The sequence below is a fragment of the Passer montanus genome, unplaced genomic scaffold, assembly GCF_014805655.1.
Source record: "Passer montanus isolate IOZ18808 unplaced genomic scaffold, ASM1480565v1 scaffold11, whole genome shotgun sequence".
NCBI classification, from domain to species: domain Eukaryota; kingdom Metazoa; phylum Chordata; class Aves; order Passeriformes; family Passeridae; genus Passer; species Passer montanus.
In genome coordinates, this window is record NW_024357613.1 from 23,307,765 (window position 1) to 23,332,851 (window position 25,087).

General features: G+C 38.9%; 1 protein-coding gene across 15 annotated transcripts in view; it reads right to left on the reverse strand.

Annotated features, from left to right (window-relative positions):
• Positions 1-25,087, reverse strand: part of LOC120510162 (muscular LMNA interacting protein) — a 103,178-nt gene that overhangs the window by 18,348 nt on the left and 59,743 nt on the right. For 8 of the 15 annotated variants that reach the window (XM_039725727.1, XM_039725708.1, XM_039725789.1 and 5 more), the window contains 6 exons: positions 18,802-18,867; positions 18,636-18,719; positions 18,481-18,540; positions 16,740-16,784; positions 14,206-14,250; positions 8,265-8,390 (listed from right to left, as the gene is read on the reverse strand). In XM_039725727.1, coding sequence (XP_039581661.1) covers positions 8,265-8,390; positions 14,206-14,250; positions 16,740-16,784; positions 18,481-18,540; positions 18,636-18,719; positions 18,802-18,867 — 426 coding nt within the window. Of the gene's footprint in view, positions 1-8,264; positions 8,391-14,205; positions 14,251-16,739; positions 16,785-18,480; positions 18,541-18,635; positions 18,720-18,801; positions 18,868-25,087 lie in introns of those variants that run through there. The other 7 variants (XM_039725754.1, XM_039725735.1, XM_039725763.1 and 4 more) reach the window with 4 other exon arrangements.

A 25,087-nucleotide genomic window follows, 5' to 3' on the forward strand; every position in this document is an offset into this window, starting at 1 on the left:
AGAAGACCTAACTCCTTCAGTCTTTCCTCACAGGGCAGGTTGTCCTTCTCAGTCTTTTGATCACATCTGTGGCCCTTCTTTGGACTCTTACCAGACTGTCTGCATATTTTTTGAATTGCGGGGACCAAAACTGAACACAGTATCCCAGGTGCAGGGTTGTGCTCTTTCACCGTACACATTTCTCCCTTAAAGACTGGAGGGATTCCCATCAGAACCATGCTTTGGAGTAAACCACAGAGCTCCACATTTCCTCTGACTCTCGATCACTGCAACACTTTTATGTCATTCCTTTTTCCTGAGTTGTTTTGTTGCAATCAAAAGAAAAAGGAGCTTTCTTAATAATAAAACTTTTAAATCACATAATTATTCAAGTCTGGGGAGTTCAAATAAGAGCAGCAGCACCAGGTGGCTGGGCAATAGAGTGGGGAAGGAGAGGACAAGAGAGATAACATGGCAAGTAAGAACAGAATCAGCTCAATGAAGTGGACAACATTTTTATTTCAGAAGTAGCCTGTGCACAGATGTGAGGAGAGAGAAACAATACCTTAGTTCCCACTGCCTCCTTCTATCAAATCTTAAAAGCACATTGTGAAATTATTTGGGACACAGGTTATGTGTTTCATCACTTCAAAGAGTTATAATCCACAAAAACTGCCCAGTCTATCTTTCAGCTTGATCTCTGCAATATCGTCACCTATAGAGATTCAGGTACTTCAAAAAAACCAATCTGGCACCAAGTCAAGCCTGCCTAAACAACACCACAGTACCCTTTCAATAAGCATTTCAGATCAATACAGCTGACATTATCTTATACCCTGAGCCAACAAATGACATGATACTGGCTTTAGGTCCTCACCATATCCAGTCTCCCTAATATAAGACGTAGGTAATAATTTTCACTATTTCCATTTCCCTTTTCTGAGGGAACACTTGTTTAAGGTAATTTTTTAACAATACTGCAGGTGGAGAATAATTTAATTCACTGTGACCTTCAGTGCCTTTTCAATACTGCGTTTTTAACCTCTTTCAAATGGTCATAAGAATTTCTACCAGCAGGTTTTGCCCTCTAGTGGAAGGTGAAGCAAAACACAACATGTAATTAGAAACTTATCATTCATAGATTGACCCTGTGGACACTGACCATGTGTTTACTGGGTGGCTGGAGAGACAGCGAGTGAGTCACTGCATGTTATTCCTTATCTTAAAGAATAGAAGTGGAAAGGTGAAAATTCAAGGACCTAACAGAGAAAATAGTCCAGGTTTAGTAGAGAATAGAAAGAAATTCCCATGCTGTTGGGATGCTGCTTACAGAATGGGTGTAACTGTTTGAAATTTCAACACTTTATCCTGTGTCTGCTGTGCTATATTTTCTGCTAATGCAAGTACTTATAAATTTAATTATTTCTTTTTAAAAACATTATTACTTTAGACTTTAGTTGGGTGGTGCAGGAAATAACAGGCAAATATCATTAGGAATTTTATCAGAATATAATGATTCAAATGTTAAATATTGATTATGAGAAAAAAATCAAAATTAATCATCCTCTGTTTATCAATGAATGTTAATATTACAGAACAAAACAGAAACATTAAAAAATTCTAACTGATAAATATTTGCTTTTGGGGTGAAAATAACTCTGTTTGTATTAAAATAGCCCAGTATCGACATCTGATTATTCTGTTTGCCAAAGAACAGCTGACATGATCTACCATAAAATTACACTCTCTTAGCTCCCTTCAGACGTCTTTTCCCTGACTTATTCACTTTTCTATTAAAATTTCTGAGTTTTTAGCATTGTTTTCATTAGCAACAGTAAATACCCATTTCATTATAAAGAATGGTTTTATTGGTCATACAAACTACTTGTTTGTTCATGTGAATGCCTACAATGAACCAGGAACTTGTCCAAAATATTTGATTGTAAAATCTTATCTGCCTAAGTAAATATGTGAGCCCAGTTGAGTAAAAATTTAAACAGAACTTTTATTCTGTTTAAACCAATTTCTCAGATGGGAGAAGGTGCTTTTGCTCAGGTTGTCTCAAAGACAGAATGGTAGCTTGATTTTAGTTTTAGTTTTAGCTCGTCCTCATAAGTGGGTAAAATGGTAACATCTGTAAATCCCACAGGATGGAGGTGCCAATATCAAACACTAGGGACATTGCCTATTAACCCAAACTATGCTTCTAGTATGGAGAGAGAAAGGCATTTCCAGGTATTTCTTTAGAGTGTGACAGCTGATCAACATGTATCCTCTGCAGAGATTACACATTTTTCCAAAGCAGTCTTGACTCCCTGTCAAGTGTGCCTGAAACTAGTGACATATATTTCACCTTGGTACTTCCCCTGAAGAGGAAACCAGGGCACAGCCTAAAGAAACAGCATCCAATGCCACCCAATTTTAACCTCTTGTGTCCCAAACAAAGTACACTGTATGGCTCAGAATGGGACAGCCTCTCCTGGAAACAAGGTTTGCTCATTTGCAGCCAGATTCTGTCTTAGAAAAAGAGGAAGGAGAAGAGATGCATCTGAGAGGTTTCAAACAGCATCTTTTATGAACTTCCACAACTGATGCTTTTGTAGGGCAGGGGCTCTCTTGAGGTACTGTAAATACCTTGTGTCAGCTGCTCATCAAAAAGACTTCAATTTAGGCATAAGACACAATTTTCACCTTACAAAACTCATTAATTCCAACCCTGTTACTCACACCCTTGGACTACAGAGATTTTTGTCCAACTTCTCCAATGCTGTTTAAAAAAAGATAAAAATGTAATAACCTCATTCACTTAGCACTGGCAAAAAACTACATGTTTGACAGATAGAGCTACTGGAAAAGTCTGTATTTCACTCAGATTAGTTTCTCTTAGCTCAATCACCAATGAAAAAATAAATACCCCATTACTTTAGTGAGGGTAAATGTTAAAACTAATCTGAGTATGAGGGATGAAATAGATCACTAATGCTTTAAAGAAGAAATAGTTTGAATGAAAAGTAGTGGGAGCCTGTCCTAGCTGGTCTAGAGAAAGCCAAACACAACACAACCTATGTCAAGGAAAGAAAAAGCTGCAATATCTCCAGGGAAGCTGGACACACAGGCTCATCTGAGATACATCTCCCATAGCTCTTGCCAGCACTGAATCTCCTAATGACTCAGCTGGATTCTGCCTAGAATTAAAATGACAACAGCCTACACAGATCTCAAATCACACTATACTTGATGCTCACCTTATTGTACAAAAAGTTGTGTCTGTAAGGGCTATAAGGATTCTCATGAACATCACTCACAATGGAAGAGAAGTGGCTGAAAGTCCAGGGTTTGGACAGTCGGTGAGGGAGATGGATGGAGGACACAAAGGGGACTTAGTTGGAGGGATCAGTTTGTTGGATACAGAGGGTGTAGGAGACAAAAAGTAAACAGAAACAAATTAATGGGTGCAAAAAAAGAAGTTTGGGCAGAAAGCAAAGTGCTTGTCTTGCACCATTTTGTGTCCCATAGATCTTGATGGTTAACCAGGAAAGGTATTAAACTTTCATGCCAATACAATTGATCTACACTAAATATTTTCATTGGCATGACAGTGCACATACACAAACCTGCAGTAGATGTCCCATTAAACCAGTCATACTTTGACTGGGGTCCAGTGCATCTCCCTCCTGCAGCTCAACTGGTTCTCAAGCAACACAAAAGAAAATCCCTAAAGGATCCTGTGCTAGGATAAAACAATCATGTTTGGGGGATTTAATAAAACAGGAACAAAACCAATGTAAAAACGGTGTCTGAAAAGTACAAAAGACAGTTGTATATGAGCAGGAGCAGTCCAGGGTTTTTAGCAAGGCTCCAACAAGACTTTTGAGACATTTAAGTGTTAAACCAGAGAAGGCGCATACACAATATTTTTTGCTGCTCTAAGTTGTCAGCAGTTAATAGTGTTTCTGGTTAAGAAAACTCAATATGTATGCTCTTTTTGCACCTAGGGATACAACCCTTTTAAAAAGAGATTTTCAAAAGAATTGGGATAGAGTCAAGGAGGCATACCCAGGTTTTGGCACACATCTTGCACTTAGATTTTGTCAAGGCTGTTGACATAATACATCCTGGATTCTCACTTAGTTGGCTGGCTGTCTAGACCAGCAACTCCACTGTGCTGTGCCTTTGAGTCAAAGAACCAGAAAATTTGTGACAAGAGCTGTGATTAGTTCCAGCAGAAGCTAATGCATCGCCCACCAAAAGAGTGAGCATGAGCAAACAGAGGATCAGAGCCCGGCAGCAGCCCAGCCACTTCACACCAGCCTTGCCTCCTGCCGTGCCTCTTCAAAGGCACAAGTCCAGCTGCTGTTAATGCTAATCCTTTGCAAACTGGTCACACAGGTTCACACCAAATGTAGCTAATATCTCTTTAGTTCATCCTTATCATTCTTCTTCCATTGCCCAAAGTAATTTATTTTTTAAATGACAAAGATGTCTGTAAACATTTTTGTTAATAAACATTTGCAAGCACATGAATTGTCTAACATTCTTTATGAGTCATTTTATATAATTATGTACCAAAATGCTTAACTTTCCTCAAAAAAAAAAATTGTTTCCCCAATTTCAAATTAAAATCTTCATAAAGCTGTCGTATCAGCACTGTTACAGATTTATTTCCAGTTCCAGTGTATTTCATGGCTCTTTTTTGAGCAAAGTGGAATATACTTAGAAAATTCCTGGAATGCTACTGAAATGTACTAAGAGGAAAAAAATTCTTTCTCATGATGGGAAAAATACAATTTCCAGTATCTAAAGGCATCTAAAAATGTGGGAAGCTTAATACTGTTGGATTGGAACCTCAAAAACATTACACTCTGTGTGTAAAAAGTGTTTGAGGGGTGGATATCCACTAGGTAACAGTAATACCAGTTGTATAGACCCTCGGGGGAAAAAAATAGTAAAAGGTGGCAGCAAATGCTAACATGAAAAAAAAAAGCCAAAATAAATTGGGGCTTTTCCTTGGTTTATAAATGTTATTGACACATGAGTCTAAATCTATATACACTGTGCCCAGAACGCAGATGATGAATGATTTCTGTCAGCTGAACTACATATTTTCCAGATGATCTTTGCTAATTTAGATATTTTTTTCTCTGTTAATTACTTTGGATTATTTGTATGAGATCATCTACCTGTTAAAAGAAAAACTATTCTTTTTTAAAGGAAATTGACTTTTCCACATAGCAACATTTCTCAATGAAATTAAAAACAAACAAGCTACTCTGTGGTGTGCAGAACACACAGCGTGTTCAACAGAGGGATGTGAAGCTGAAGGTCAGCAGTTACAGCTGGCTGCATCATTATGTCTCCAACTGAATGTCACCCACATAGTCACCAGTGCTCAGTGTCACACTGAGAGGTTCAGCGGGGCAGGGAGGTACTGCAGAGGTCCAAGGAAAATCAAAAGAGATAAATTAATAAAGCTGATGCCATCTGGAATCACATCTACTCTCTACCCTCCTCAAAGATGCAGTCTGAAAGGCTTTGTCCTTTCAAGATGGGCTACGTGAAGGAGAGGCAGCAACGCTACCTAGAGAGGTTGTTGTTGGCAACGGTATTTGAAAGAAAGGAAAAGAAAACTCAGAGAGAGGGAGAGAATAGAAATGTAAGATCGGAACCTCCCAGCATGACTGGGAAAACCTTCAAAGGAAAACAGGGAAAATCTGTAACAGTATGAGCACTTTGGCCCACAGCCACAATCAATGCCTCCTAAATTCTTATCTGAGGACAGATTAGCACCAGCTCTTTCACACAGAACAGAATGCCTAACTTCCAGTCTCCTAGTTTTAATTCCCAGCTCTTATATCCCATGAAAGCAGTAAATTTGCCCAGTTTGGGGGGAATATTGGTAGGAAGAGCTCCCCCTCTTTGAAAGTCAGCCACCGTGCAGCCAAAAATGCTTTTACTGAGAGCAGGTGAAGGGGGAGAATGAGTCATTAGTCTTTACAGGCTAAAAACCCACAGCTAGAGAAAACCAGAGCAATTTTCAAGCTGTTGTCTTGGCACCAAGCCCAGTTCTCCAGTCAGTGCTGCAGCCCTCCTAGAGGCACTAAAATCCCTCAGGAAAGTTTCACAGGTGCTGAAAGATTGTGAACATCCTCACTTGGGCATCCAGGCCCCCTCCTCCCAGAAGGGATATAATACCAGTACCATGAACCTGCTCTGGGAGGCAGAAGCTGAAACTAAGAGCATATGCTGTTTTGTTCAGCACTTCAGTGTTTTCCCTAGGTCCACATATTATTATACTATTAATTGTTCTATGAGACCACAATGAGAATCATATAGCCATTTCTCACATAAAAAAAAACAGTTTCTGTTAAGTGAACCCATCTGAATACAAGTCATTACTTCTTTTTTTCACAACAAAGATGTCTTTATAAAGAGCTTCTAAAATAACATGTATTTTACAGCAACTTCTAATATTACTCTAGCTTAGGACAAAGATACCAATTTATCAGTACTATAAAGTGTACAACATAATTTGTTTACATGAAGGAAGCAAAACTGAACTTAATTGTGAAATCAACTTTTCTGTCTATTAAAGATAATGCAGTAATTTTTGTTCATTTTAATGTGTAGCTTTCATATAAATAACTTTGCCTTCTATTGTAACAACAATATTAGACTTATTACGCTGTCAGTATTTCAGCAATATCTGCCACACGTAATTTATAAAGTGTAAGTTGATTGGTTTCCACAGTTAGCTTCAAATGTCATAATGCTTCAAGCCCTGGCAATAACCCCAGGTTTGTATTTGTCTGAAAAGAGGACGTTTGGTGAATTACATAATCCTTTCATCAATAAAGCCATAGCCAGCATAATCAGTGTCCAGCCCTGATGAAGGGGAGGTCTGGACTTCCCCAGCCTTTAGAGGAAGGCTCTGCTGAGGTGGCCATGGGCAAAAGCTCTATAGTAAAATGTCCAGATAACTCTCCTGCTCTTTCATCCCAGGAAAATGAGAGCACCTTGGATGCTGAAGGTTTTCAGTAAGTTAAAGCATTAATAACTCACTATCAACTCACCTGTAGTCACTGAACTCAAATATTCACTGTCAACCTCAAAAGTTCAAAGTCAAACTGTAAATCACTATTTCTATTCATTTTTTCTTCTATTTTATATAATCTCTACATTCTATGGAAACCTTCTGATGCCATCAATATGTGTTGCTGGAGCCCAGTCCTACCACAATTATTTTCCTCTGTACTGCTGCAGTACACTTGAGGAGTTCTTGGATTTTTCTACATCAAATCAGAGCTATGGAGAGAAATGGAAAGAGCTAAAATTAAATTCTTAATTAAATTCTGTTTTAAAAGGAAGAAGAGAGGGCTGCCTTTGCAAAAATGTCTAATGTGAGTAGAGAAGCACAGGAGTAAGAGAAATTCAATTAGTAAGGTATTTTATTCACATTGTGTCTGACAAGAGGACTATTGTCTTCATTTTACTTCCCTCCAGATAGAAGATTTGGAACATATTGGATAGGTTAATAACAAACTCTTACAGGGACATTCAGATTATGTATAATATTAAAGGGTTTTTTCCCAATAATGCACACAAACAAATACATCAGGAAAGGCTGTCACAGCCATTTATCTGGACTTTCTCTGAAATAATGCTTCATACAGGTCAGCACAGTCCAAGATGTGTTTTTGCAAAGTGATCCTATGGCTACATGCACAGGGCTGTGGGAGGAGACAGCATCTTTGCTGCCCCACCGTCACAGGTGGTACAGCTGTACCCTCAGTCTGTGGAGGGACATGGATATGGACCTGGGGGAGCTGTGCACTGGAAGTGAAACAGAAACACACTGGGGCTCCTCTGCAGTCTGCCTTGGAGAGGAAGCTGTGAGCCTTGCCCAGTCCTTGCTGTCATTTCTCTTCAGGGAGGATTCAGGTCTGGACCCCAGATGGAGGAAGCACTTTCTAGTAGATATGGTCTAGACATCTGTTTGACAGGGAAGCACAGGATTTCAACCCCCTTTTTTACAATGTTTCTTAAAGATATCATGAAAAGGTCCTCTTCTCAACGTACAGGTTTTTACATCACAAAAAAAATGGCCCTGTAGAAAGCCCACCTGTCTATCTTAGCTTTCCTTTAGGAGCCAGGTGCCCCTTGGGGAATCATCTCACTTTGCAAAAAAAAAAAAGAAGTGACCGGGACAAAACAAGGATCTGTTTATTCCTTCATCTTTAGGGAAATTAGCTGAGGCTACAAAATCCTTCAGAGTGAGAGCTACTCACCTGCTCAATATTTTGATCACTGATTTCTTCAAGGTACTTTTTAAAAGGATTGGGTTGATAAGGCTCCTCCTTTTGCTGTGCACTCTTTCCTTTCACCAGCACAGGACGAATGACACCAGGTTTTGTCTTGACCCATAGCACACCCAGGAGAAAAGAGATGGAAGAAGAATCACATAAAATACCTTATCATTTACGGAATATTTATTAGACAAGTCAATTCTGGTGGGGCTGTACTGACTATATTTTAATAAATTTTCTTAATGAAATTAATGAAATGGTGTTTCACCACCAAAATTATTCGGGTGTCCTGCTGCCTGGACTACTTCTAATACAAATAGTGGGCAAAGGTGCCAAGAGCTGCTTTTAGGCACAGAATTTCATCACTGGCATGTGTTTATTACTGACAAAAAATAGCTACAGAGCTGTCAGACCATGGTTTGTGGGTTTTGCTGGCTGTTTTTTTTCTGGCTGTTCAGCTGCAGCTTGATAAGTTCAAGTCACAATTTATGCACAGCCACACATCTGCTTTCACAGTGGGCTCCTCAAAACAGTAACTGTGAAGGAAGGAAGGACAACCTGTGATGCTGTTAACTTACACCCAGGCAGAAGCATGTTATGAAAAGTCTTGCTGGGGAATAATAGCAGTATGATTGCGTGCTGGATTTTATAGAGTCACTGAATCACACAGGATGGAAAAGACCCTTACAATCATTGAGTCCACCCATAAACCTAATACTGCCAAGTTCAAAACTAAACCATGTACCTGAGCACGCCATCTATACATCTTTTAAATACCTGCAGAATATTATGTCCAATGAGTGGAAATTTTAAGACAGTACCAAAAGTGGAGTACCAATACTATTGATTTCAGGTACTGTAAATGATACACATGTAGAATAGAATTTTTTTGATTGGAAAAGATCTGTAAGATAACAGAGTCCCACTACATCACTAAGAGCCACATCTACGCATCTTTTAAATTATTCCAGGAATGGTGATTCAACCATTTCCCTGTGCAGCCTGAAGAAATTTTTCTTGATGTTCAGTATAAACCTTCCCTGACATGACTTGAGACCATTTCCTCATGTCTTATCACTACCTTGCAACAGTCTCCTTTTGGGCACTTGTAGACAGTGGTAAGGTCTCCCCAGACCTTCCTTTTCTCCGGGCTAAACACCCGCAGCTCTCTCAGCTGCTCCTCACAGGACTTGTGCTCCAGACCCTTCACCAGCTCCGTTGCCCTTCCCTGGACTCATCCAGCCCCTCAATGTCTCTCTCACAGTGAGGGGCCCAGAACTGGACCCAGCACTGGAGGTGTGACTGAGGCCACACCTCCAGTGATGAGCACAGGGGACAATCCCTGCCCTGCTCCTGCTGGCCACTCTATTGCTGATACAGGCCAGGATGCCACTGGCCTTCCTGCCCACCTGGGCTCACTGCTGGCTCATGATCAGCTGCTGCTGACCAGCACCCCAGGTCCTTTCCCACTAGGCCCCATTGCAGCCACTCTGCCCCAGTCTGTAGCTCTGCATGGGGTTGGTGTGGCCCAAGGGCAGGACCCAGCACTCGGCCTTGTTGAACCTCATACAATTGGCCTCAGCCCATCTACCCAGCCTGTCCAGATCCCTCTGCACAGAACCCTCCTACCCAGAAGAGCAACACCCAACTTGCAAACTGGCTGAGGGTGTATTAAATCCTCTCATACAGATCATCAATAAAGATACTAAGCAGAACAGGCTTCAATACTGAGCCTTGGGGAGCTCCCTTTGTGACAGGCCACCAGCCAGATTTAACTCCATTCAGCACCACTCTCTGAGCCTGGCCATCCAGCCAGTTCTTCTCTCCAGCTCCCTCTGAGGTTCCCCTGGCTCAGGAAGCTGCTCTGTGCACCCCACTGGAGCAATCCACTGCCAATCATGCCAGCACTAGAGACACTCACCTTGGTGACAGAATGGCAGCATCTTTAAGAGTTCAGTTGGAAAAGTACAATTTTAGAGGATCTGATCAGCATGGATATGTGATACTCATCATTTCACACAAATTGGATTATTTCAGCAAGAAAAAATTCCTTCATTGTCAACCAGTCAACCAAAAAATTTGACTATTACCTTCTCAATTTAGGATATCTGTGAATATTTTTTTTAATTCTTACTGTAAAATCTGACAAGATGGATTGTGGCATAAACTCTAAATAGAGGCTAAGGGATAATTTTAAAATAGACATGTTCAGTGAGCCAAAAAAAAAAAAAAGGAAGAAAAAGTACACTTTCTCACTGGAATTTTTAAAGTAGTCAAGTCTTCCAAGATCTGTGATTGAATTTAAACTTTTAAATGAGTCAGTTGTATTCTCTTCTGTTATGACTAACCCACAGAAAATAAGTGGTCTCTGTCACAACTGATGTAGGTAACAACAGGACTGCTGCTGAGCTCCTTCTGTGGTTGCAGCACAGAGGGGCAGCTTGCCCAGCTGGGACTGAGAAATAAGTGCTGTCACAGCTCCCCATCCTCAGTATCCAGCTGGGTATAAAAATGCAGAGAAGAAACTTGATTCACTAGTAGATTTATTTATAAAATAAATATGTATACTCAATAACACCCTGCTGCCTATTTATAAGTGTAATACACTTCATCAGTCACTCTGGAAAAAGAGAAGTTTACTATGAAAGTAAGCTTAGAATGATGCAGCTGAGATTGCTGGACATAGTGTGTAAACTGAGTCATGGATCACCTTAAAACGAGATCTGCAGGCATCCAGCAAGGACAGGGCAAGCGGGATGTCCATTGGAGGGGAGGGTGCAGAGGGTATTTTGTGCTCTGCTTCTGCCCTGGGAAAGGACACAGCACAGCCCGGGGTCTGAGGTGAAGGCAGCAGAGACAGGCAGGAGCACAACACTCCCAGGCAGGGCAAGGCCCAGGGGGCAAAATACCTTCCCTTAGATTTGTGTTTTCTACACTCCCTCCTCTCCACAGACTGGGGCCTTTTCATTTGTCTCATCAAGTAAGAAAAAATATTCAACTGAAAGCAAAAAATCAGGCATGCAGTGATACTAATTTTTTTAAGAGTAGTAACTGTCAAGATGGATCAAAAACGTTTTCATTACAAAGATCAACTTTTTCAAGGATACAGTGCTTATTTAATGAATTTCTAGTCCACATTTCATGACTTTGTAGGATTCACCAAAAGATACTTATTTTTCTATCAATATCTCTGAAAAGCATCCGTAAAATGTCTGGATTTCAACATAAAGGTAAATAGAAATTTAAAAAGAAAGGAACAGTTGTTTTCAAGTCATTATTATGCAGACAAAGGACATGTGGTCTTCTGGTGCTCCTCCACACCATGTAACCATCCAATCAAAAGCCCATTGTGGTACCTGAAACCACCAAGGATAAGCTATTCTCCTTTTGTAAGAAACCTCTTCCAAAAGCATGCTGTAGAAATGCTTTTAAGGAAGCATTTTCTAAACAACATCATGTACTCAAATGCTGACTGAGTCATATGTTTATGTCTGACTCTGCTAACAGAGTGACAGATATCAGCCAGCAACCAGAATTCTAAACACTTTATTAGCACCCTGACAAGCTACATAAAATCTTTGATCCAAAACTAAGAACTTGAACTCTTTCTTTGATGACAAATGTCACAGCTGACAAGCTGAGAAACAATCTAAAACTATGTTTTGCCAAGGAAACAGTTGGTCTTCCTACAACATCATTAAAAAATGGCGAAGGCTGTTTTGGTAGCACTGGGCTGCCATTGTATGTGTACAGAACTTCCAGCAAATTACACAGGACCAAAGCAAAAGTTCCAGAGCTGACCCATAATCAGTGATACTGACCCAGTGCCAGAGCATTCTCTGGCATGGGTTTGGCCCAGGTCAGCAAGTGCACAATTAGAAATAAGCTACAGGCTGGGCTGGAGTGCCTCTGTAAGGGCAGCATGGACAGGACCACCCTCCCTCAGGAACAGAAGGTGTTTTGCATGAAAATGAGCCTTGCATAATACCTGTCCGAAAAGTCAGCAGACTGAATGTTGGCAGAGGTAAGGACACGTTCACCTCTAACTTTCTCCCCTGTTATTATGACCCTGGTTGCCCCTGAGATCTTGCTGAAACCGTGGGTCAGGTCCCAGTTGCAACCCCATTCCATCAGTGAGAGAACGAGGGAGATGTATTTGAAACAGAAAGAGGGCAGGCTTAGATTAGGTATTAGGAATAAATTATTTACTGTGAGAGTGGTGAGGCACTGGAACAGACTGCCCAGAGAAGTTGTGGATGCCCCAGCCCTCCTCAGGTTGGATGGAGCTCTGAGCAATGTGGTCTAGTCAAAGGTGTTCCTGTCCACAGCACCAGGGTTGGAACAAGTCACAAACAGAGTTCCTGAGAAATCTGCTTGGAAATATGGGCTTTGAATTATGGATGCAGATCAGACAGAAAAGATTGTCTGGTAAGGTGGCAAAGTTTGCTGGTAGTACTAATCAGTGGACTAAAAATATTGGTGCGAAGAGTTACAGAGAGATCCTAAAATATTGAGTAAATGAATAATAAAAGGCAGATGAAACATAACTGAATTCAGCATTGACACATTTCACAGCAAAAACTAAACTACTTCCCAAATTTGCTCATGCTCATGCACCAATGAGCTAACTAGCTGAGAAACCAGCTCTCACTACTCAGGAAATATATCTTGACTTTATTGTGTATAATTTGTGCAAACATTGGGTTGCTGCTCAATACAAGTAGGGAGAACTAAATAAAGTCCTATAAATTGTTAAGAAAGGAACAGAAATAGCAATAAAGGATCTTATCACATCCTCATGTAAATAGAAAGTTCTGTATTCAGAACTATACAAGAGCAGTTTATGGTTTTAGTCCCCCAATCTCAAAAACAAATATCTGAAAAAGATATAGAAAAGGGCAAGAAGCATCATCAGTGCTATGGGATGAAAAGTCCATGCTTTTCAAAGAGTGACCAAGCAATTTTTAATTTTCTACATGAAACAGACATGACGGGTAGTGCTAGGTCTAGATATTATTGCAATATCTAAAAAAAAAATTGATGTTATTTAGAAAGCAAAGAAAGAAATATTATTTGCTATTTCAATACAAGGACTGAGGTCAAGTCATAGGTTTAAAAAAAAGTACTAAAGTACTATTTTGCACCATGCATAATTTAAAAGTAAAGTCTGTTGCTAGAGAATGTTATAAAGATCAAAATATTAAAAAAATCAAAAAGTAACTGGAAAAATCATGAAAGAAGAATTAGTCAAACATTGCTAGGAGAAGAAATTGGTTCAGGAAGTCGCTAAATTCCATTAGTTGAAATACAAGGGAAAAATGTCTCATCCACGTCTCCTTGTTCCCCTAAGCATCCATTAGTTATCACTATCGCTTGGGCAGGCTCCATGATTTCTCTTCTGACTCTTTAGAAATTTTGGCTCCAACAAGATGAAATTGTGATCAGAGCTAAAATGAACATATAATCTCCCTTTCTTACTTGATCTTACCCTGGCTTTTCACTCATTGAAGCAGCTTTGACACAGAACAGAGTAGAAGTAAGAAGGAAATAGATGCTAGAATCTTTTTGCACTTACACAAAATTGTACAAGTGGAAAATTAAAAGTCCAAGAACCAGCAGCTGACTCTACCGCTGTCATGCACCTCAAGATTCAGCATGACTCTGTAGTTTGGCATTTGGCCCATGGGTTTACAAGTAGTATCAGGATTTATAACTACTTGAAACACGTGTATATTCAGCACAGAAAAAAAAAAAAAAAAAAAAAAAAAAACCAAAAAACAATACAGCTCTGTAGAAGCAGTGCAGCTTTGTAAAAAGATATTGACTGGAATTTTTTTCAAAGGACTAAGAAAGCAAATAATTAATACAATTTTGTGCTTGTGCAAATTTGAAAAACAGTGTATCACAGCTGTACTCTACATACCAGCTGACTCTCAGTTACTGTAGGCACTGATTTGTAAAGGTTGGCCTGCAAAAAAGATGAATATATACAATATTACATGCAATATCTTTGTGATTATAATGATGACAGAAAAAAATTCAGGTACAGCACTAGGCTTAACTTATCTACAGAAGGCTTTCCCACTGACACAGTGGTATGAAAGAATATTCTCATTTCCAGTTTATTTCTATATATAGTCAAATGCCTGTTAAGATTTTAGGAATTCTTTTTTCCAAGTGCAACAAAATTTCTGTTTTTCATCTTCATTTAATCCTGAAATTTAAATCTTATTTTTCTGAGCCTGCCATTGGCTGTTAATTTGCAGCATCAGTGTTATTAACATTATGAATAGTACTGGGTTGAGTACCTTCTTCATCTTTCCTCATTTTATAGTAGGAGAACCAGAACAATCCTGCTTAAGCATACATGTCAGTAATACGGACATTCATTTTTCCAGTTAATCATGAGAAATTCCTATCTAGAGAATCATTGTATTATTATTAAAAATCAGCAGTATCATCCCTAAAGCCAGCAGAGATGCATTATTATTAAATGGTGAATAGAATAATATCAAACACCATACAGTTTTAAATGCAATTAACTTACAACTGTAGTACTTAGTTGTCAGCTGGTACAAACTGAATTTAGTTTTCATACTTTTTATACACTCACTTGCTGTTTGTACAATCATTTACATCCTTAAAAGGTTCTGAAGTTCATGAGAATATAAAAGTTAGCTGATGCCAAGGCAAATCTATGACATTTTAATTGTCAAATGGCAGGTTATTTCAACATATTTTTATAATCTACTACTCTGTATAACCTATTGAAGCAATTCGAAATATTACCATGTATAAATATATATACCTTTACATGTGGTGGTTATAAATAATATTTTAGCATTACTTACAAAAAAATTTAAGCCACTCTTAACCAAAAATGCCTTCAAAGCAACATTTTGACAAGCATCTCAGTATTAGATATCATAGATACAAAAAGAAGATAACTCTATGGAAAACCATTTCTGTGTGTCCTTTCTCCAATGGCCAGAGGACAAACCACTGCCTGGATTATTAACTGGGGCAGAAATAGCCTTTTTATATTCTACTAAGGAAGCAAATTTAGAGAGGAGGAGAGAGTTGTGATGCAGCTATGCTATTAGAGACACCTCATATGCCCCTCAGGAGACTCTGCAGAGTACAGCAATGGCAGAGCACAGGAGAGCCTGGACCCATCAAGTTCAGGCACCACAGCCCAGATTGGGGGCCCCAGTCTGTCTCCTGACACACAAAAAATTCAGCACACCTGTACACCTTATAGCAAGGATTGGCCTTCCAATAAACCTCTGGGTAATTCCCAAACATATTTTTAAATATTGATTTATTCCATTCATCTAGAAAGTTCTGCTGGAAACAGAAACAAAAAGTGTATGTAAGGGTGATTTTCCATGCCATCCCTAGGCTTCCCTAAGATGGATGCCTGAAATTATGGTATATGTCCATATTTCAGTTTTGAGAGCTGGAGATTTGTACTGGAGTATTATTAAATACACTCTGTTCTCAAAGACTACGTCTGAAGTACACTCTTTTATTTCATTAAAAAGCTTTCCTCTAATATTCTTCCTAATTAGTATGAGCCAGCACAATCTGTCAAGCAAAAATCACAGTGTGCAGTAAAATATGCATACTGCCACATTCAGGAAGCAAAATTGAATTGATCAGTCAAGCATTGTGCTGGCATAAAACTGGGAGACCTCTGCTGCTTTGCCAGCACTGCTTTGATTTGAGATTCAATAGAAATTCTGAATGACGAATAGGAAGCTGAGATTTCTCTCCACATGACTAAATGAGTTGCAAGTGAAATGTGGAACCTGCAGTAACTGTGTATGCTAGAGAGAATTAATATGTTAATTGGGCTTAATGTTTCAATAATTGAACAAATGACTCAATATAGATATTTTCAACATATGTTGGAATGTGTGTGTATGTGACAAAACAGCTTCAATTCATCTAAACTGTGGGTTTTCAGCCAACTTTTCTTTCCAAATCTGTATCTTGGAAAGAAAAGTTTGGATCAATCCCAGATTCTGAAGGGTAAGCAAGAACTACAGGATTTCTACCAAAGCAAGTCCCCTACAGTGCAGGCTGAGTCCAAAGAAATGCACCCTTCAGTACCCATAACAAACAGTCTGTTTACCAAACAGCTGAACCCTTGCCGCAGGCTTGAAGGAAACAAAACAAAGAAGTGTGTGAGGAAGTTAATTTTAACATCATATTTACACAGGTGAAATTATCAACAGACACAGCAGTGAAGAGACTCCAGCTGGGGTGGATTTACTACAGTGAGAAGACACCTCAAGTCTCAAATGCCAGCACTGTAATATATGTGTTTGTCTATGCTAGTCAACATCTGATATCACAAGCAGATACTTGCTCAGGCTCAGCCAGGATTGTTCAGGAGCAGACAGAGTAAGCATTTTTACATGCAAAACATAGAGCAATTGTAAAAGTACTTACATATCTGGTTTCACGCCCAGCTGCTCTCTGCAGTGTTGTTGACATCTTGTAAAAAAAAAATAGATATATAATCAATATATTGAGTTATTCTGAACAGTAACTTCAAGAGATTTACAACCTTCTGAGAATTTATTAATTGCACAAATTCAGGAAAACTTCAGTTTTCCAGAAATATTCACACCATACATGAGGCTAAGGCATATTTAAGCTTTGCATGTATGTTTATTGTAGAAAATACTACTTAATTTTTACTGCTCAAAACCATTGATCCTGCTATATTGAGGATGATATTTAATGTGAGAACTCTCATAACAAAATAAGTATCATAAGTATCATTGCCCTATGAAATTGAAGTTACATTTGCTCGCAAAATAAAAAAAATATTACATCTCCATGCTTTCATTTGCAAGAATGTGCTTTAATTTGACTAATCCATAAAAATTCTAAGGCATTCACTTATCAGCTCTTTTTTTCTTCCATGTCTATGACCTTCTTTTACCCTCTGTTAAACACTTTTTGACCTCATTCTGAGATCCTCAACACTTTTAGCTTGGTTCCTATGTTGCATCCTGTTAAGCTCACCTTTTGCCCCCCTTTATTTGATTTCATGACTGCTAAAAGATGCCTTCCATTCTCAATTGCCCAAGGAAGTGGTTTTTGGATACTCTAACTCAGCTTGGTAGCAGCATTTTAACCACTCCAGATTCTTCAGGCATTGGAAAACATACTCAATTACACTGTCTGCCCATCCTTCTCCTGCTATCACATTTCTGTCTTTCAGCCTCTTGAAGTCCAATTCACCACTGCATGCTGATTGACAGAAGTACTTTCAAACACAGAAATTAAATTTAGATTGTATATTCAATATAGCCACTGAGAAATGCTGGACCTACGTCCTTTTCTTGCATGGTGGACTAGACATTCAGCAGGATATTTTGAATGGATTAACTTTTTGATGTGTTCATCTGCCAGAAATTCCTTTCCTGCCATTTTTAGTTGCATTTCTGCCATTTTCACTTTCCTATAGCTGTGATGAGTAACTTTAATTCACCTGGAGCAAACTGAATGCAAAACTGAATCCCTTGGTTAGCCACCCTGAACCCAGAAGGCACATCAGTATGACTTAATGAAACCAGAAGTTTAGAAATAGAAAAGTAACCCTGCCTCTTACTACCTATTTCTTAGCTATCAAGGAGAAAGATGTATTGCAGACATCCTCCTTCTGGGAGTGGTGAGACTTAAATTTAAATCAGAACATCGGAACAAGTCCAACTATTAATTTAATACTCCCATTATTATAAAATAAATAATGAACTTGAAAAAAACCTAAGTTCTGAAAGATGATTTCAGCCACCAAAGCTAGAAATATTGGTTGCTTTGTAGTAAGCACGCATGGGTGGGATGAAGTCTGGGAGAAGGCCAGAGACCCTGCCATATGGCAGGAAAGGTATGAGAGATTTTTAGCTTCTGAAGTCTTAATACACTCTTTCTCTTTCATATATATCTCCTTCTGACTTCAGGAAAGCATCTTGCAGCAAAGACTGCACCGACTCCAGGGCTACATTTCTGTCTTTCCATGCTTTTTTAACCACCAAACACTTTTGATTTTGCATTTCTCAGCTGTAGCTCTGAGTTGCCATTGGTTTTACTCTCGCAGCAGTCCCTACTGCCTACTGATTTTGCCTGCCTTTATAATTACTTGAAAAGAGCCCTTGCTGTGGACGTGGGCTTATTCACTTACCTTGCCAACATCTGACTCTGTGCTCATCTGCAGAAAACTTGGAGAAGACTCACACCGACGCTGGAAAAATATTTTCAACAGAAAATGGACATGTTAATGACAGAAGACAAAAGGAAAGGAAGAGAATAAGTCCATTCCACATAGTGATGGGTTACCATAGTCAAGGGGTCCTGCAGGACTTGATCAATGACAGCACACAACTCTTCTGTTTGTTGTCTGAGCTGGGCAGGGGAGCACATCTGAAAAGGGAGGATGGATCACTCAGTTAAACTTTGATTTTTGATTTCAAATATAGATCTGAAAGATAAATAACATCACTACCTCTGAATGAGTGTCCAAAGCAGGGCCTTCAGTCACACTAGCAGGCTTGGTTGGCTCTTCTAATGCCTGCAATTCAAGAGGTACTGGTGTGATACACAGCTGAAAATTTTGAAAACCGAGCAAACATACACTTTTTCCAATAGTTCTTTCTAAAGGTGGCACTTTCTCTTTCACCATGGAAAGATGGAAAAGAAAGAAATTACAGGCCTAGTGATGTTCTTTAAGTTACCAAAACCTGATTCAGAATGCAGGTATGGGTTTACAGAGAAGAAAGTATTCAAGCAGGATGAATCATCTCCACTTTTGGAAAATCAGAAACTACCAATTCCAATTGTCTTCTCCTTCAACAATGCCACCTCCTTCACAGTACATGTGACATGGTGAGTGTGCATCATGTGCCTCAGAGGTGTTGGGGGCTGCCTGCTGTGTGCCAACAGATAGCCACCACCTATGAGCAGGTGGACAAGGCAGGGACCCAAACACACAGGAGACCCTTTTTTCCTTTAGTAGATGTTTTCTGTGAAAAGTGTCTCCTGTTTAAAGACAATGGTGGTTTCACCTTGCAATAAAAATAGTGCTTACCATTCTTGGGTTTTAGCCTGAAATCAGAAATGCATGGAGCAAAATATATTCCATACTCTATTTGTATTCTTACACCAAGCACATATGTAATCTCTCCAAAACAAAACACAACCTTCTTGTGTTTGGCTATACCACTCGCTTTCCTATACCAGTACTTGGAGCAGCCTTGAAAACAGTGGAAATCACTTTGCCAATCCCTTCACTTTATAAGGGTCCTTAAAAGCCAAAATCCACTGCTCAGTTCCCTTTTGATCTTCATCCAGCATCTATGAAGCACATTCTCCCTGCCATCACCCGTTTTTGCTTTGAACTGATTTTCAAATAGACACCGTGCTGAGACCAAAAATTACTCTGGAAGCCTGCTATGTGTCTGCTGAAGCTGGACTACAGGGAAGGGAACTGCAGGGTTTGTGGAGTTTTTTTGTTTAACACATTATGTTTTTGTAAGGTTTCATTGTGTTAATTTTTTTTAAGTATAAGAGGAAGAAAGAGCATTCCAGTAAAGCCCTTCTTCATGCATGTGAGATTCTGCGTGAACGGACTGGTCCCACTGAGGTGGGTAAGAGGGCTGCCAGATCCAGGATATGTATGTGGACCTGTGATGGAAATGTCAGAATCTTTAAAAAATAAAAAAAGAAAAGAAGCATACTTATGTCTGAGTTCTACTTTGCTGACTACATTTGATTTCTTTCCTTGTCCAGCTACTGGCAGCACACATCTCTGAACACCTAAGCAAAAAGTTAATGACAATTTACTTTAAATGTTATTATAATACCACCCACAAATGATCTTGCACAAAAGCACATTTATGGAACACCATGTCTTCCACTGAAATTAAAAGTGGCTGCTTTCCAAACATTTCTTCTTTTCTCTGTCTTTTGACAAATGACAGATATGTTTGCCTTAGAGTAGTTGTAGTTCAAAAGGTTAAAAGTAAAAGAAAGAAAAATTCACTTTGATATACAGAAATTAATGTAATCCTATCCCAAGACAGACCATGAAAAGATAAATAGCCTTTCTCATCTCTGAAGTCTCATCATTGTCACCCAGTTAGAGTTTCAAAAAGACAGACAGTCCTGTTGAAGAGGAGGACTCAGCCAAAGAGAGCTCAGCACTGCACTCAAATACAGTTCCCCGGTTCAATAAGCAGTAAAATTAAGTAGAAGAGTAATTTCAGTACCCATTAGGGTCAGGATTGACAAAACATGATGTAGAGGGATGATGAGTTTGAATGTGAGTTAGGAAAAAGGAAAACTTTTAATCAATCGTGGATTTGGAATGGGGAATTGTCTAAGCTTCTCAAAACCCCTAAGAAACCAGGAGGATAATAAACATAATAAAGGGATTGCTAAGAAAAAAACTACAGTTTCCGTTTCATATTCACTTCACCAGAATAGTGGGTGAACAAAATCAAGGGTAAGAAACAACTACCCTGAAGATTTGGGGATCTTTCCAGGGGAATTACAGCTACATCCAGAAGTCTCTGTTCAGAACCAAGACTGGCTAATTTAAGCACCTATTCATTTCAGAAGATGAGTTCCCAAATATCTTTCCATTTTGGAGCCTTCAGTGACTAAGTAATTCAGGTGAGCACAGCACCAAGGTCTGTGCTCTCCACAGTCCCTCTGAGATACAGCCATCATGCAGGAGCCACACTAGAAAAAGTTGCAGTGCTCTCCCTTACTGTGCTTTTGGGAAAATAAAATTTTAATCTTCAAACCAATTAATCTAATTTTATTCACTCTTTCACCTCTTTAATTCTTCTTTTTTTCTTTCCTCTTTTTCCTATTTTTCATTTTTTCTTATTTGAACAGCTGAATTTTCCAAAGAAAGAGTACAAACAAGAAACTATACTCTCTACAACTATCCCTACAAAGATAAATCTACACCTCTACAAAGATAAATAGTTCTGTTTAATCTGTTGTTAGCCTTTCAAAACACATCTCATTTTTTTTCCCAGCATGCCTTCTTTCACATTTCCACATAGAAAAAATAAAGAGATAAAAATGTACAAGTACATTTTCAAAATTACTGGTGTCATCATGCAAAAATGTTATGATTAATTTCTATCTACATACTGCTGATTAGCACTATCAACAGTACTCAAGATTCACTTCCTATGCTGATGGTCTAACAATATTAGAAGTGGAACATTCTTATTTAGACATTCAAATTTTTGATTATATGTGAAACAACAGTGGTACCACAATTTAAAAGAACATCATAATTTAGATAACGAAAATGTAAAGCAATTTATATGAAATAACCAGTTGCTGAACCACTTTTTTTTTTCCTTGAAAAGGGCAATTTTGGGGGTGTGATGCATTTGTGCCATTGACATCACTGCCGACTACAACCCTTCCCTCCTCTTTCTTCCTTTTTGGGTGCTAAAACTGTATCAGAGCTGGAAGGATATTGGTAAATGATCCAAACACAATCCCCAATACTTCATTGGAAGACTGAAAAGTCCAGGCAACATATAGGAAATGCAGAATATAATTTCATCCACCAATGGACAACATTAATAGAAAGAGGAAAAAAAAAAGAATTTTGTGATCTGACATAACTTTCTTCTTACTGTGATGCTGTTGAGTCAGGGATGGAAAGAAGAATCCAGTCATCAAAAAGCAAAATACAATTTTTTATTAGGAAGAAGTTGTGACTTTTATACTCTGACTAGCTAAGCTGATACTTGATTGGTCTCAAAGTGAAAACCTCCTACACTGTTGGTGAACTATGAATAGCACACTCTGGAGAACCATATTTATAAACAATAGTTACAGAAAGAGAGATAATAATTGTTTGAATTCCTTCCTCTACGTTTCCTACAGCTTCTACACAGCTTCCCAGGATTTTCCTGGGAGAACCATGTCTCTCTCTGTTCAGAGGATATGTAATTACTACATTGTTGTATTCTGAAAACCCTGAACTGAGCATATTTTCCCCATCTTTATCTTTTCCTAAGCCCTCAGCACATGTAAAAAAATCCCACTGTACAATGGAACTTCACATACCATCTTTCCTTTACCAGATACCATTATTTACTTTAACTTCTCTCTTGAAGATTCTGGGGGATTATACTGAAAATTTTACTGAAATTATACCTAATATTTTCTGTCCGATAAAATAACTAATATTGAAAACTGCAAGGCCCATGAAAAATGAGTGAGCTCAAAGGCTGCTCCTACATCGGCATATTTGATTATTATCACAGACAAACCAGGTATTTTATTTAGTCCTACAACTGCCCTATTGCCTTTCTCTCTTACCACGAGGCATTTGTCTCTAGCCTTGAGAAACATTTTGATGTGAACACATAACCTGGATGCAAGAAATTCACCTAGTAAGTGCACACCAAAAGTATTCAGAGAAAATCTATTTTTATCAAGATATTCTCAACAGAATCTTGTCAGAAATGCTTTGCAGGTCCAGAAAGTTCTGACATTCCTCATAATAGCCAATTGTCCAACAGTCAGCTCAATCAACTGAGAGTGAGAAAAATTTTCTTCCAGGTTCCTGCTGTATGATTTCCAGGAGCAGCCTGTATCTGCATTTGCTGTGATCAGTTCCTATAGCAATGGATTTTTGATAATACAATAACTAAGAGTTTCCTAAAGGTAAGAATTAAAGATGGGTCTTCAATGTAGCCTGAATGCTGCCACACTTCCTCAGTTGCATTTCTTCCTTTTCTTTAAAAAAAAATTAAAAAATTAAAAATAAAAAAAAACCAACCAACATACCCTCTTTTTTCCCTTCTGCATGCAGAGGAACATACCTTTTTTTATTTTTTCCTTCCACAAGGAGAATATGCTGCACTGCCTTTAGTCTGTTTTTGCAGGTGATGGAATGCAATTACCAGATCTTTGAAACTTTCCAAGAAGTGTAACAAACTATGGAAAGACTGTTTTATTTTTTTCTACATTTATTTAGAACTTAAATTATTGCTGTCTGCTGTAAACAGTTGACAAATGCAATCCAAATGAGACAACACTTGCATCCCTTCCACCCACAGCCAATCATACCTAGTGATTTTCAGAAGACTTGGTAAGTGTTGGATAAGCCTCAGCCATGAAACAGGTTTGTTTCCAAACAATTCCTTCATCCTGGGTTGTAACACATGTGCCACACTTCATCCTCAGTTCAGGCTGAGGGAAGTCTGAGCAGAATATTTGCAGCACCAAGTCTGTATGTCCATGTTTCCTTTGCACCAAAATGATGCTCAGACAAGGGAAATTCACACCAATCAGTATGCAGAGGGGTTGTGTAGCTGGACAAATACAGCAAACCCATGCATTCACCTGCATAGAGCTTGCTGTAGACCAAAGTCAACTGAACTGTTAAGAGAATACTTTTTTGGTTTGTAAATCAATCCAAAGCCTACAACAGTTTTTGAGTAACATATCAAATTCTACATAATCCTGAAGATGAAGTTGTACTTATTTTAAGAGACTATTTTCAAGGCCCTTGAAATAAGGAAAGAAGGAGTTCATAGGCTGCTCGTACATTAGCACATTTGGTTATTATTACAGACAAACAAGGCCCATTATCACTCTACAACTGCACAAATTATTGCCTTTCTTTCTTAACACAAAGTATTTAAAGTTGTGAATTTTGCTATAGCGCCTGGAAATAAACTCTTTATCTATCCATTTTGACTGAAAGGCATCGTAGTTGACACTTGACAAATACAACCTCTAAATAACAGACACATTACTTTTTTAAATAATACCCAATTCAGAAGGGAATTTTGAATTAGACTGTGACCACATCCATGTAATTGTAGAACTTACCCAGAAGTGAGTGTCTGTAGAAATGTGACTCACTGTCTCAGTGTTAATAAGGCCAGAAGGAATGACAGTGCTCACCTAGTATGACGTCTTTAAACCACAGGACTATCTGGAATATGAGAAGCCAGAAAACTGTCCCATCCTCATTTTTCAATTTTTGTGATAAAAAGCCTATTTCAGTCTCCAGCAATTTTTTCTAATGGTTAATTAATTCTCTCTGTCAATTTTTTGCCTTATGCCTATATTAAACTTGTTCAGCTTCCTCATTTGGCCGGTGGATCCTATCATCTGCTGGGCTGAATAGTTCAGTATCACAGTCTGTGGTCCTGACTCAAAGCTCTGGATTTGTGTGGCTGTGATGGCACTGCTGAGTGACCCTGGGTATCACCAACTCATTATCAGCATTTCTGCCATCCCTGCTCAGGCACTGTGGAGCTGTGCCCGTGGTGGTGAGGACATTGTCCTGACCTCCTTGCTGTCAACTCGGCTCTCTGCAAAGCAACCCCCTCTTGCTGCTCCCTGACAGAGCCTGACCATGCTGAGGGTAAGTCCCTTAAAAACTAGTCTTGCTCTTCTGGCTGTGAAGGAAGTTACAGCCCAATCTTCCAAGAGATAGCCTGGATAGTGCTTTTTCTGAGCAGAGAACAGAAATTATGTGAGAAATATCAGGTCCATACAAACTCAAACAGCTGGGAAGATTTTGGGGAGATTTGCCAGTGGGGAGATTTGATGAGGCTAAGCCACTTCTGGGTTTCTCAAAGTATACACATATATAGCCAATCAGCCTTTTCTTCTCTACTAATGGGCACACACTCGAACAACACTCTTTGAGTAAGAGTACTGGAGGATAAGAAGAACATGTTCTAGAAAACACATTAAGGCTAATGGCTTCAAAATGACAGGCTAATGGTTTCACA